Below are 14,834 nucleotides of genomic sequence, written 5' to 3' on the forward strand. Positions count from 1 at the left end.
ACTAGAGAAGAATGTGTATTCCGTTGCTTTGGGGTGGAATGTTCTGAATATGTCTGTGAAGTCCATTTGGTCCAGTGTGTCATTTAAAGTCTTTATTTCCTTGTTGATCTTTTGCTTAGATGATCTGTCCATTTCAGTGAGGGGGGTGTTAAAGTCCCCCACTATTATTGTATTGTTGTCGATGTGTTTCTTTGCTTTTGTTATTAATTGCCTTATATAATTGGCTGCTCCCATGTTAGGGGCATAGATATTTACAATTGTTAGATCTTCTTGTTGGATAGATCCTTTAAGTAGGATATAGTGTCCTTCCTCATCTCTTATTACAGTCTTTGGTTTAAAATCTAATTTGTCTGATATAAGGATTGCCACCCCAGCTTTCTTTTGGTGTCCATTAGCATGGTAAATGGTTTTCCACCCCCTCACTTTCAATCTGGGGGTGTCTTTGGGTCTGAAATGAGTCTCTTGCAGACAGCATATCGATGGATCTTGTTTTTTAATCCAGTCTGTTAGCCTGTGTCTTTTGATTGGGGCATTTAGCCCATTTACATTCAAGGTAACTATTGAAAGATAGGAATTTAGTGCCATTGTATTGCCTGTAAGGTGACTGTTACCATATATTGTCTGTGTTCCTTTCTGGTCTATGTTGCTTTTAGGGTCTCTCTTTGCTTAGAGGACCCCTTTCAAGATTTCCTGTAGGGCTGGTTTTGTGTTTGCAAATTCCTTTAGTTTTTGTTTGTCCTGGAAGCTTTTTATCTCTCCTTCAATTTTCAATGACAGCCTAGCTGGATAGAGTATTCTTGGCTGCATATTTTTCTCATTTAGTGCTCTGAATATATCCTGCCAGTCCTTTCTGGCCTGCCAGGTCTCTGTGGATAGGTCTGTTGCCAATCTAATGTTTCTACCCTTGTAGGTTACATATCTCTTCTCCTGAGCTGCTTTCAGGATTTTCTCTTTGTCTATGAGACTCGTAAGTTTTACTATTAGATGTCGGGGAGTTGACCTATTTTTATTGATTTTGAGAGGGGTTCTCTGTGCTTCCTGGATTTTGATGCCTGTTTCTTTCCCCAAATTAGGGAAGTTCTCTGCTATAATTTGCTCCATTATACCTTCTGCCCCTCTCTCTCTTTCTTCTTCTTCTGGGATCCCAATTATTCTAATGTTGTTTCGTCTTATGGTATCGCTTATCTCTCGAATTCTGCCCTCATGATCCAGTAGTTGTTTATCTCTCTTTTTCTCAGCTTCTTTATTTTCCATCATTTCATCTTCTATATTACTGATTCTCTCTTCTGCCTCATTTATTCTAGCAGTTAGCGCCCCCATTTTTGATTGCACCTCATTAATAGCCTTTTTGATTTCTACTTGGTTGGATTTTAGCTCTTTTACTTCTCCAGAAAGAGTTTCTCTAATAACTTCCATATTTTTTTCAAGCCCAGCTAGTATCTTTAAAGTGATGATTCTGAACTCTAGATCTGACATCGTACTAATGTCCGTATTGAGCAGGTCCCTGGCAGTCGGTACTGCCTCTTGTTCTTTTTGTTGAGGTGATTTTTTCCGTCTTGTCATTTTGTGCAGAGGAGAATAGATTAATGAGAGAACAAAATGCTAGCAGAGTAACCACGTCCCCAGAAAATATACTCTAAACAAATCAGAAAAGACCTGAAGCAGTGGGATAAGAAGGGGAAAGAGAGAAAAAAGAAAAAGAAAAAAAAAGAAAAAGATAAAGATAAAAACAAAAACAAACAAAACAAAACAACAACAACAAAAGAAAAACCAGAATGTGATCAAATATGATCTATATGGTATATAGTGCCACACACTAGATTTGGGGTGTATTTTGGTCTTTTAGAAGAAAGTGTCTCCCAAAATTTTAAAGAAAGAAAAACTTATATATGTACAAAAATAAGGGTTGATATGATGAAGGGATGGAAAATGACTGTAAAAATGGAAATTATAAAAAATTTTATAAAAGGAATTGATAAGAAGTTGTTTGAAAAAAGAAAGAAGAGGATTTAAAAAAAGAAAAAAGAAAAAAAAAGGGAGAGGATGTGATCAGGCAGGGGAATAGAAAACACCATATACTAGAGATTTAGGGTATATTTTAATCTGTTAGAAGAAACTATCTCAAAATTTTAAAGAGAGAACAACTTATATATATAAGCTAAAAATATGGGTAACTACTATGAAGGGATAGAATATGACTCTAAAAATGAAAAATAAAAATGTTTTTTTTTTTTAAAAAAGGGATTGATAAGATGTTGTTTGAAAAAGGGAAAAAGAAAAATTCAAAAAGAAATAAAAAGACAAAAAGACAGTTAAAAAAAAATTAACTTTAAAAGACTAAGGAATCATGGTAAAAAAGCCGTGAATTCTATGTGCAGTAGTCCCTTAGCGCTGGAGTTCTGCCGTTCTCATTGATCGGTAAACTTGGTCTTGGCCGGCTGTTCTCGCTGACCTTCTGGGGAGGGGCCTGTTGCCGTGGTTTCCAAATGTCTCTGCCGGAGGCGGAATTGCCCCGCCCTTGCCCCCTCCCGGCTAAGTAATCTGCTCGGGTTTGCTCTCCGGGGCTTTTGTTCCCTGCGAGCTTTCCGTACAGCTTTGGAGGCGGAGAGTGAAAATGGCGGCCTCCCAATCTCCGCCCCGGAGGAGCCGAGAACTCGGGGCCCCGCTCCTCAGTGAGCCCCCAGAGAAAAGCTGTCAGTCACTCCCGTCTCCCCGGTCTGCAGCTGTACTCCGTGCTCAACCGGCCTGTGACCGCGCGTTTCTCTCTCTGGCACCGGACCCGGTCTGGAGTCTCCAAACCCAGCAGATCCCTGCGGTGCAGTCCCGCGCGGCTCCTCCCGGGGGAGGAAGGTGAGTGTCCCCGGATCTGCCGCTTGTCGGGTCCCTGCTGGAGGAGCAGGGGCCCGACGGTGCCGCGGATCACGATTTAGGGCCACCCCGAGCTGAGAGCCCGCGCCTGGGCTCCGCCTCTGCAGCCGGTTTCCCCGCTCCATTACCTGGGAGCTCTGCCGCCCTCAGGCACCCCCGGTCTTTCTGTGACCCCGAGGGTCCCGAGACCACACTGTCCCGGAGGGTTCCACCCCCCGCTTAGCCACCAGAGTGACGTCCCTCGGCGGAGCAGACTTTTAAAAGTTCCGATTTTGTGCTCCGTGGTTCTATCATTTGCCAGAAGCCGCTGACGGAGGCCCCTCCCCCGCCGTCTATCCTCCCGAATATCGCCTCAGATTCACTTCTCCGCACGTCCTACCTTCCAGAAAGTGGTCGCTTTTCTGATGAGAGAGTTGTTGCTCTTCTTTTCTTCGATCTCCTATTGAGTTTGTAGGTGTTCAGAATGGTTTGATCCCTATCCAGCTGAATTCCTGAGAGGAGACTAAATCCAGGTCTCCTACTCCTCCGCCATCTTGCTCCGCCCCCTTCCCTTCGTTCTTAATGAGTAGACTCAACTCAAGACAACTTTGAGTTGATGCAAATGTCCTGTGTCTCCTACTTTCATCTGGTTTGAGCTCCCACTGAGGATTCTTGCCTGCAATAATTATTAGTGTGGTGTTTGCCAAGTGGTGACTTTTCACTCCCATCATTTCTTCTACACTTATGAATTGGAATTCTACCCTAACCAAGAGCTCTTGCCTCCCCCCCTTACTTACTTATTCAAGTATTTATTTATATCAGTATGGTCTCCTAAGAATTGACTTTAATTATGGATTATAATCTTTGACTATCACTATTTATTTTGTAGCTCAGATTGTCCCAGATTTGGCAACTGGGAGTCCCTTCAAGTTGGCTTCTGTGTCCTTTTGACATGCCCCCAATTTTCTGAGCATTTCCTTTCTTTCTGGCAGCATAAGATTATTCCAGAATCATCTTCTGCTTTCCTAGTCTTGGAATCAGCCATTTCTCCAAAGAGCTCTGGTTTCTTTTACTGGAGAAATCAAGACCAGGTAGTGGGGTGTTGCTGCTTATAGGTCTTCTCAGAGACAGAGCTGGGAAATAGAGTTCTGACACTCACATCTGTATTTCTGTATCTATCCATCCATGTATCTACAGCACAAATCCTGTGTTTTTAGTGATACTTCCAATTCCAGTCCAACCTTAGAGGGTTGAAGTTTGCCCTCCCTCCTTCCTTGCTTATAACTCCTTTCTCCAATGGTAAGAAGCCTGTCTCTCATTACCCACAATATATTTAGTTACCTGCTCAACACTTAAAATAATTTTGGAACAGCTAACCCACATCCCCATGGGAAAAATTTTACTAACTAGAGCACAATTTTTTGTGCATGGTTCTTTGTCTCCTTTCTCTTTCTTCTAAATCGAGGTGAAATTCACATAACACAAAATGAACAATTTTAAATTGTGTGCACGGTTCTTTTTGTCTTTAGCCTTATACTGTTGTAGTCGAAATGCTTACTTTTCAAGTTACTTAGGCTAGTTCTTCCGTGTTGTTATCCTAGTCATGTGTAACACAGTTAGGTCCACTGGCTATGGTTTGTATTACATCTTAGTGCAACCCACATCCTGGGGGATCTTAATTATTTATTTGTGGGTTGTGTGAGGCATTCCCGTGGTTCTAAGAGTCAGATTTATACAAAAAGTTATACTCAGAGAAGGTTGACTCTCTCTTTGTCCCTACCTCCATTCCCATTCCTCCCTTCTTTCCACCCCATTCCCACCACCCCCTGTAGGTAACCAATCTCGTTAGCTTCTGGTTTATTCTCTCTCTCTTTCTCTCTCTCTCTCTCTATATATATATCTCTGTGTGTGTATATGTATTATATAATATCTTATATATAATATATATTTTCATATAATATATATTTGTATCACAAGTGAGCAGATACATAAATGTTTGCTTATACTCTTTCTTTCTTACATGAAAGTTCGCATCCTCTAAATACTCTTGGTGCTTTGCTTTTATGTTGTTCTTGTTTAGCTGTGTATCTTGCAGATCTTTCCGTATCAGTTCATAGAGATCATCCGCATTCGTTTTCAAAGCTGCATGGCACTCCGTGGTGTGGAGGTATCATGGTTTATTCAACTACTCTCCCATGTACGGGCACTTAGGTTGTTTCCAGTGTTTTCGATTATAAGCAACACCACAATAAATAACTTTGACATGCTGACTTTTGCAAGAAGGGCTGGTGCAGGATCTGACACCCTAGTGGGACGGGGTTGCTCTCCCTCCTTGTCTGCTCCTACAAAGAGCTACATGGGGCAGGCCACTTGAACTGGTTGCCCAGCTCCCCTTTGCTGGCCTGTTCCTCTCAGTTGCCTTTTGGAGGGTCATTATATCTGCAAATTCACTGCCCCCTGCCTGGGCGTTGACCCTCCCACATGTCTTTCAACCGCAACTGTTCCTAAACAGTGCCCTGAAGAGCTGCAGACAGACCAGGAGTATACCTGTGCACACGTGAGCCCAGCTGCACCAGTATACGCGGCCAACAGGCCTGGGGTGGGCAGAAAAGCCACATCTCCGCACACAGGCTTTCAACTGGCCAAGATGGCTTCCGCATTTCTCTTCAGTGCTGAGCGCGGATGGACTTCCCAAGGCCCCCAACATTACCTGCTTGAGGAAGATTCCCTTCTGCGCCTGGGGGAGGGCTGGGCTGAGGAGGGGAGGACAGTGGCTGCCCAGCTGTCATTCATGATCAAGCCAGAGTCTGGTTAGCAGGAAGCCGTAACAATGGCCCCAGTCAGACTGTCTACCAGCCCGCGGCATCCTGGCTTCCTTACGCTCCTCTGCGCTGGAGCAGAGCCTTGGGGCCGGGATCAGGGGGCCTCCCAGAGCCTGCCACACTCTCCTTGGCTCTGTGAGGAGCCCTTTTGTGCTGGGAGACCCTCTGTTCTTGCCCTACATCTGCCTTCAGATACACAATGCCTCTATGTGCCAGGCTCTTGAGAGACACTGTATTATTAAAATAGGACAGTGACCCTGCGAGGGCAGAGCCTTTCCTCCCCATCTTATGCAGGCTCAGAGAGGTTAAACAACTTGCCCAAGGTTACACAGGAACCAGCCGAATCATTACTTGAAACCAGCTCTGTCTGATTCCAGGGCTGTAGATCTTTCCCAAAAGAATACAAGTCGAGCAAAGTATTGATTTATTTAGCAAACTCTTTATCCTTTAACCCTAGAGGAAACTTTCAGGCTCACGGAATCACTGGTGGGCAGAAGTCAGATGCTACAGGAGAGGACTGGAAAAATGGTCACTTGGAATGAATCGCTTGAACCCGTTTCCTCCTTCGAAGAGTTGGACTTGCCCGCCAGGCTGTGGTTCTGCCCACGTCAGGCTGCGGCACGTGGAATGCATTCTCGTAGCTCAGTTCCTTTGCCATGGTGGTTGTTCCGTATTTCGTATACGGCCTCTGGTCCCACACCTAGTTCCCTTGGTGGTGGAGGTCAAAGGAGATGCCAGTGAACCCCAGGGGCATTCTCTGCCGAGGTGAACAGTTCATATTCTCAGGCACCCAGGGCCAGCTTCACGGGCACGCAAGCTCTGCAGTCTCACGGGGCCTGCGCTTGGTTTCATGCTCTGTTGTCTGGCCAGTCTTAATAACAGGAGGCCCCACTTTTTCATTTTGCATGAGGCCCCGCAAATTAGGGAGCTGGTCCTGCAGGCCAAAAAGGCAGTAGCTAAAAACTCTCAGGGAAGCCGCTCTGTCCTGCGTATGGCCGGCAACGTGTCTCCGTCTGTTTGGGTGGCTTTAACAAAATACCATAGACCCGGGGGCGGGGGGGCTGACAGGCAACAGACATTTATTTCTCACAGTTCTGGGGGGCTGGGAAGTCTGAGATCAAGGCGCTGGCAGGTTCTGTGTCTGGAGAGAGCCCTCTTGCTGGTGCATAGATGGCCATCTCCTTCCTGTGTCCTCATGTGGCAGGAAGGGCAAGGGGGCTCCCTGGGGTCTCTTTTAGAAGGGCACCGATCCCATCCATGAGAGTTCCACCCTCATGAGCCAATCACCTCCCCAAGGCCCCAGCACCTAATACCATCACCCTGGGGGTTAGGATTTCTAGAGAGGAATTCTGGGGAGACACATGAGTCTAGAGAACATAGTATGTGACAAACGCCAAGCAAAAGGGCCTAAAGAGTGTACTGTTTTTCGAGCACCTGCTCTGTGCCCGGCTGGGTTGCTGCGGAGAACACAAAGCGCCCTCACCACCGCCATCCGCCATCCGGAGGCTGCTCTCAGCCGAATGGGAGGGTGGGACACAGATCTCTCCGGAATACCCTTCGGATTAGCTTCACATGGACACAGACCTATGGTTCAGGGGTACAGAGAGGGGATTCAAAAAGGGGTCCCTGGGGGCCGGGCTGTCAGGAAAAGCTCTGGGTCAAGGTAGGACTCAGACAGGATCTTACATGATGTGTGGGACTTGGTAAGTGGAGAAATGGAACCGTCTGAACCTCAGCCCTGGGTACAGATGCACACGACACATTCCCTCAAGGTTGGGCCTGGCCTTTGAACCCATCACTGTAGACTGGACTTGGGGAATATTGCAGGTTGGGTCAATCCTCTCCCCTCCAGACCGAGCCAGAAGGCCACCGTCTCCAACACTCTCAGGCAGCCCAGGCCTGCCCTTCCAGAAGCTTGGCCTGCCATCCTCGCTATCATGGTTGCCCCAGGGGTTAGTGCCTGGAGCTGTCAAAAGGCAACCCCCCCCAAGGCAAGCAGTCTGGTGGACAATGAAATAAGACATTTCTTGGCCCATCTTTAAATGTGAGTGAAGGGGCCAAAACTGGGTAGGACAGGGTGCGAATCAGCGGCCGAACGGGAAGGCAAGAGGAACATGGACCATCTCAGCAAGTTGCTCTTCCTCCTGGGCCTCAGTTTCCCCATCTGTTAAGTCAGGCATTCTGACCTAAAGGTGGTGATTTAAGATCTCGGTGGTCGCCTTTTTTTTATATATTTTTTTTTTTTTAAGATTTTATTTATTTATTTTAAGAGAGAGAGAATGAGAGACAGAGAGTATGAGAGGGAGGAGGGTCAGAGGGAGAAGCAGACTCCCTGCCAAGCAGGGAGCCCGATGCGGGACTCGATCCTGGGACTCCAGGATCATGACCTGAGCCGAAGGCAGTCGCTTAACCAACTGAGCCACCCAGGCACCCTAAAGGTGGTGATTTAGAGGGAGACGAGAGGAGGCCGACTGGGAGGTCCCTAAGGGTAGAGGGCTGACAGGGAGGCTGGACAAAGGGTCAAAGAGCCCCCCACTAAGGCTTGAGGGGCCAGGGTAAGAATCCACATGGAGGCCCACATACCATGTGACTAAATATTTCAAAGGTATAAAGCAAACTAACACACTGTTGAATAGAATACGTTCTGTTGGCTGACCTTGAAAAATACTGTTGCAACGACCCGTAAGGCCGAGTTCAAGGAAAATTCTCAGACTCCTTCGACTGCTACACTGCAGGCCGCGGTGAGGACAGAGCTGGCCTGGGGCCCCGGCTGTAGCTGGCGTGTCCTGCTTGGGCCTCCGGCTCCAGGGAGCAGAGCTGGCCGCCGGCCCTGTGCTGCGCTCTCAACGTCGTCTCTGCGGGGAGGCCAAGGGCACGCTTCCCACAGGCTCTTCCCTGCCAACGACTGAGGGCAGCAAGGCCCTGTGGAACCTTCCTTTAGATATAGCACCAATGCCACTCTTAGAATGCCTCTGCTGACCTTCTCTGCCTCCCTTGGGCTCAGACTGGCAACACCGCCTTCTTCCCTCCTATGCAGCGATCTTCTTTAATACGATCCTTGCCCAATTCACCCTCGTCCTGACACCTGCTTCTCAGAGGTCCCGGACGAACACATTGGCCCCCCGCCCACTGCTCATCTGTTCTCAGCCGGGGCTCCTTCTCACGCCACGAGGTGCCTCACAGGAGCACCCGGGACCCCAGGCACCCAGACTGTGCACCTATCCACGTGTTTCTTTAGCCTGCCGTCTCCTCACTCCGTGGCAGTGTGGGCAGCATGGCGGGAGGGCTAGTGCGAGGGCCCAGGGAGCAAGAAGGGGTCCCCTCATGTTTGAGCCTGACACAGTCCTGGCCAGGGGCCTCACCTTCCCCCTGCCTTCCCTCCATGTCAGCCTCCACCTCCACGGCTCTGTCCCATGTGTCCTGCCTGCGCGTGTTTCCGGAACACTCTCTGTAACCACCTGCCCGTGTCCCTGGCCCTTCACATCCCTGTCTTCTTTCAGTAACTCAAGAGTCTGGTGGAGAACAGAGGACACTGAGGCTCAGCGAGATCCAGTGACTGCGGTCGGGTCTTCTCCGACCCAGCCCGGGGCTTCTCCGTGATGCTGTAGCCAGCAGGGGCAACCGTGCTGTGCGGCACGACTCCCCTCTGGTCGTCAGAGTGTTCCTTCATTCCCGGGAAATGAAGGTGCCTCTCTCTGAATGTCCCAGGACGGAGCTGCTTCTTTCAACCTTGCAGCGACCCGCCTGGGCAAGGGAGGGCCAGGGACGTTGTCCCCGGAGGCCGGCAAGGCTCCAGCCGCTCAGAACTTATCATTATACTTGCAGTCTGGGTAGCGGTAGGCGAATCTGGGGTCACAGGTTCTCAGGGGCCTCAAGATGTCCTTCAGCCGGCTGGCAGCCCTGAGCACTTCGGGGTCGGGGTGGGCGCCCTCCCCACACTGGGCAAGTGCCCTGTCTATCTCCTCCTGCACCGGGGAGGGGAACTTCCCCAGGAGGAGTCGAGGTAGCAGCTGCCGACACACGAGCACCAAGCTCTGCTTCTCCGGGATGGTGTAGCAGGAGGGCAGCTCAGCCTGGCAGCCCGAAAGCAGGCAGCTGAAGATGTCTTTACTCTCTCCTGCCCCAGCGGCTGCCGGGCTGCCTAGAAGAGAGATGCACAATATTACACACCCTACGACCTGCGCTCCTTGCAGGGGAGTGGAGCGGGGCGGGAGGGGGGGAGCGCCACTAATTAGAATTGCTGGATGGGGCGCCTGGGTGGCTCAGATGGTTAAGCGTCTGCCTTCGGCTCAGGTCATGATCCCAGGGTCCTGGGATCGAGTCCCGCATCGGGCTCCCTGCTCCTTGGGAGCCTGCCTCTCCCTCTGCTTCTCTCTCTCTCTCTCTCTGTCTCTCATGAATAAATAAATAAAATCTTTAAAAAAAAATAAAAAATAGAATTGCTGGATGAATGTTCAGTGTCCCAGCATCTCCTGTCACCAGGAGATTTAGAGCTTGGGGACACAGTGGTCCCTGCTGAGGACAACACGGGAGGGACTCTCTGTGCTATGGCAGGAGGAGGCCACGGCATAGAAAATGCGCTGATCCCCGCCAGAGGTTGGGCTTCGAATGGTAGGGCTCACCCCCACACTGTGATTCTCCCGTTATTATTGCGGAAGGAGTGAATGCAGGAAATGCCTAGGACCCGTCTCATCCGCCCATGTGGAGGACAACGTTGGGAGAAAGAGCAGAAAGAGCAGGTGGTGCCGAATATGCATGCAGTGGGGGCCAGTGGGACTGCCCAGCACAGTGGTTTCCGTCGCCCCAATATTCTGCCATCAGCCTCATTTCTTCTGACTCGATTCTTCTTAAGAAAGGCAACTCAGGAAATGAGTCAGTGCGGTTTCACTGGTCAGTCTTCGGAGGCCTTCTCATATCAGCAAAATCCGAGATCAGAGAAGAAAAGCCTCCGTCCTGTGACTGGGCTCAGAAAATGTGGTCACCGCTCGGGACTGGGATGCTCAAAGAGTTCTAGAACGCTCGCTGAGCCTGTGCGGGCGGGGAGAAACCCGATTCACTCATATACCACATTCGATGCCATGCTCTTTCATTTGGAAAGTTTAGAAAAAGCAAAGGTGCCCAGACGGATGGCACCGTGGACCAGGGCATCAGCCAGGTAGGGACGTTTCAGATAAAGGCTAGAAGCATCGGAGAGAGAGGCTCCGAGGAGGCGGATCCGGAGGTGGGGCCTGTGTGAAGGCGGGCAGGGCAGGTGCCCCATGTGCCACACAGACGGCCTGGGACACCAGCAGTGCACTGAGGGTGTAGGCGGGGCCGCGGGGCAGAAGGCCCCCATGGACAAGGTCAAGTCCGGTTCCCCTTTGGAGAGGGAGTTGGAGCCCAGACTCAAAAGGAGAAGAGGGACATTTTACGAACTGGGGCTGCTCTTTCGGTGACACACGGAGACCGGAACGGCCCCAGGATGCGACCGCCTCCACCCCAGTCACCCCTCCCTGGCCCCTGTCACCCTGACTTCCCCTCTACCAGCTGCTCAGTGAGGCCCATGCTGGGTACCTTCCTGCTTGTCGATGACGCCCAAGGCGCTGGCATCCCGGATGAACAGATGCCCGTTGTTAAAGATGCCAAACGTGCCCGCGTCGACGTGGGTGAAGTAGAAGAAGTAGTTCAAGTCATTGCTCCTCAGGGACTCGAGGACACCGAGGAGCTGGTAGGCCAGGTCGGCCGCCTGGTCCGGGGCCGCGCCGTAGAAGTCCCGCAGCGGGCTGGTGCTGGTGCTGACCGCCAGTCGGCCGCAGGAGCCCAGGTACTTGGGCAGCGGCCAGCCCTCGGCGCCCGGGAAGATCTGCCGAGCAGGAAGGGGGAGGTATTCGAGGATGAGAGACAACAACTCGCCCCCGCCTCTCACCAGGAGCCTCCAGAGGGATGAGCCTCACCGGGCCCCCTCCGTCTCCGGATGCCTCGGCCATGTGTCCCTCAGCCTATTCTGACCTCTTGGACCAGGGACCCCCCCCACCCTTTCGTTCCATTGTCGATGGATGAAGGCATTCAGAAAAGTCAGTCCCTATGTCCATGCAGCGGATGCATTTCAACAGGTTCCCCAAGCGAGGGCCGATTTTCCATGGGCTTCCAGATTCAGGGGACTATGTTTATTTTAAGAGCTGAAGAATCCAAAAAAAAAAAAAAAAAAAAAAAAGCGACTCATTTTTGGGATTTCACGGGCAGCCCTGTCTAGGAGGAGGCCATGGGGTGAAACAAGAGGGTCAAGTTCAGGCCGATGTAAAGGAAAATATTTTCAAAAATAACAGTGCAGGCACACGTTCTGGGAAAGAACAAAAATCACGACAGTGGCCCTCGGTGGCTCGAGTCCGGGGAACCATGGCGCTGGCTCTGGGTGAATCTGCCTGGCCGGGGTAACTACCTACTCACAGATGCTGCACCTGCCCCCGCCCCCTGCCTGACTGGAACCTTCTGACTGCTTAACACTGATCTCCAGAAGCACACAGTCCTGGTGGGTCTCCTTGGTGTCCTGGTAAGAGCACCACATTCGTGGATTTCTGAGATGAAAAAGGAAGGTGGGAATCCTGGCTGCTCTTTTCTTGACTATTTATTGAAGCAGTTGTATCTGGAATGGTGTTTCTTTAAACGAGGGAGAAATGACAGAAACTGTAAATACCACTTTTTTTTTCTTCTTTTCCTTCTTTAAAAAAAAAAAAGAAGTTCTCCCCCTCTCGGACAATTTTCTGTAGTCTTCTGTCCATTTTAACCCACCCGCTGGTTGTGAAGAACCTTTTCTTGCTTCCCCTGCCCACCCGGGACCTCTCCCACTAAGTGCTGTGGAGGGAGGTCGCGGGCCCCCTGGCGAAGTCTAACTACGCAGCCGCGGGGTCATCCCGGGGTTGGACAAGGGTGACAAGATCCAGGCTCTTCCCAGGTGGGGCGAGGGGTGGATGGAGGGACCTGGCCCAGGCCTCTCAGGAGTCTGCTGCCACCATTGAGGTTAGGATGCTGGGAAAAGGAGACCCCCGAGAGGGACAACCAGCAGTTCCTTCTCCTTCTCTAGGATTTAAAATGCCAATGTTACTAGGCAGGTTTTAGCATATGGACCTTGCAGTCAGACAGCTCTGGGTTTGGGTCCCATTGCTGACATTAGCTAAGTGACTGTGGTTAAGTCACCTCACATCTCTGAGCACCCCCTACCTCATCTGGAAAAGGGGACAATAATAATATTTCAGTGGGGTTGTGGAGTTGTGATGTAAAACCATCCAACACAAACCCCTGTACACAGTAGGTGCTTAATAACTAAGAGCACCTCATTGATTATATATCAATATATATTAATTATTCATATATTAATAAATATGCATTAGACAGTAAGTTATATAGTAATATATTAATTATATCACATTATATTATGATTATTAATATATTATATTGTCTATTATTATATATCATATATAATCATATAAACTATATATAATATATAAACTATATAATATATTAATAATCATATAGATTATTAATAACCACATAGATTATTAATATATTATCACATATGTTATATATGATAATATATTATATAATTATTATATATTATGCATTATATAATCTATATTATAATATTATATATAATATATAATTATATTAATAATATATTATATTAATCATATATAATGTATATGATTATTATAGAATATACATCATATATTATATATATTATAACTTATATGATTATTATATATCATTTTATATATTATATCGTATTATATAATATATTACATATTATGCTATATATAATAATGATTATATATTGGTTATATATATAATTATATATAACAAATAATATATAATAATAAACATCATATAATTAGATGTATCATAAATAATAAATAAAATAATTATATATAAATATACTTATATCAATTAGGTAATATAGACTAAAATATGTAATGTAACAATGTAACAATGATTACTGATTATGTATAATTAATAACTGTATACAATTATATTTAAAATTAAATTGAAATGATGAAATTAATAATTATGTGATATTATGTGATAATAAACATTAAGTGTTTTTGTTGTGGCATCTTCCTTCTCTACTTGCACCTTCTCCCTCTCCTTTCCTTCTCTTTTCTTTCCCCTCCCTCTCCTTTCTCTCCTCCTTCCCTCATTCCTCTTCCTCCTTCTGCTCCTCCTCTCCCTCCTCTTTCTCCCTCCTCTCTCTAGCCCTCCTCCTTTTTCTGTTCCTTCCTCCCACTTCCTAGTTTCCTTTGTGCCCACACCGTGAGCGTCCTGACCCTTGGGATTTGGGGGAAATCGGTATGATTGGGCTCCGCATGCTCTGCGGATGCTTGCTGACTTGCTAAGTGTCTGTCTCCACCTCTGGACTGGAAACTGCAAGGAAATCGGGGCCACCATGACTGCCTCGTTGACCAGTGTATCCCCGGGTTCTAGTGCACCCTCATTTACTTGACCATTCCCCTACTGATGGGCATCTACCCTACTTCCGTTTTTCTCTCCTTTCCAGGTATGGCTGCAGGGCATATCTCCGGGTGGTGGCCCCAAGGCTCTGGGTAAAGGGGAAGAGAGCTCAGCCCAGGGCTGGCCCCCTTGGAGCCCGACGTGAAGCCCCTCCCTGGCCGGGGGTCACTGCATACCTGCAGGAGGATGGGATGAGCATTGACAGCCAGGGTGTAGAGCAGACGCAGCTTGTCGCGGTCAGTGAAGTGGTCCATGAAGATGCTGCCGGCGTCGGCCACCTCAGCATAGCGCCGGACCACACGGTCCAGGAGTCGCTGCGACGGGCAGCGCAGGAAGGGGCTGGGCAGGCCCTGCAGGGGGTGGGTGGGAGAGACCCCAGGAGCGGGGGAAAAGGTGCTGAGCTCTCGTGGGGAGCCATCAGGATGGGACATAAGCAGGCTCTGCTGGTGGGGGAGACACCAGGGTTGGGGGACAAGATGGGCCTTGTCGGGGAGAGACCCCAGGTCAGGAAGGGGGCGTCTGAGCACTACTGGACGGTGGGGTGTAAGGGGCTGTGCGGGCGTGGGCTGGGGTCCTGGGGAGAGACCCCGAGGGCCAAGGGGAACGGACTGAGCCATCCTAGGGGCAGGGCAGGCGGGCACTGGGCAGGTGGCGCACCCAGCATGCACTCAACACGTTGGACCA

The 14,834-nt window shown here is 49.0% G+C and overlaps 1 protein-coding gene across 2 annotated transcripts in view; it reads right to left on the minus strand.

Annotated features, from left to right (window-relative positions):
- Positions 1–9,337: 9,337 nt before the first annotated feature.
- The window catches only part of DIPK2B (divergent protein kinase domain 2B), a 39,624-nt gene continuing 34,127 nt past the window's right edge, over positions 9,338–14,834 (minus strand). Inside the window, exons 3-5 of one of the 2 annotated variants that reach the window (XM_035003529.1) lie at positions 14,327–14,500; positions 11,223–11,511; positions 9,338–9,810 (exon numbers count right to left, since the gene is read on the minus strand). In XM_035003529.1, the coding sequence (XP_034859420.1) occupies positions 9,470–9,810; positions 11,223–11,511; positions 14,327–14,500 (804 nt within the window). In that variant the 3' untranslated portion in view covers positions 9,338–9,469. The remainder of the gene's footprint in view (positions 9,811–11,222; positions 11,512–14,326; positions 14,501–14,834) is intronic. The other variant, XM_035003534.1, reaches the window with a different exon arrangement.

This window comes from Mirounga leonina, unplaced genomic scaffold (assembly GCF_011800145.1).
Source record: "Mirounga leonina isolate KUSES-001 unplaced genomic scaffold, KU_Mleo_1.0 Mir_101609, whole genome shotgun sequence".
Lineage (NCBI taxonomy): Eukaryota > Metazoa > Chordata > Mammalia > Carnivora > Phocidae > Mirounga > Mirounga leonina.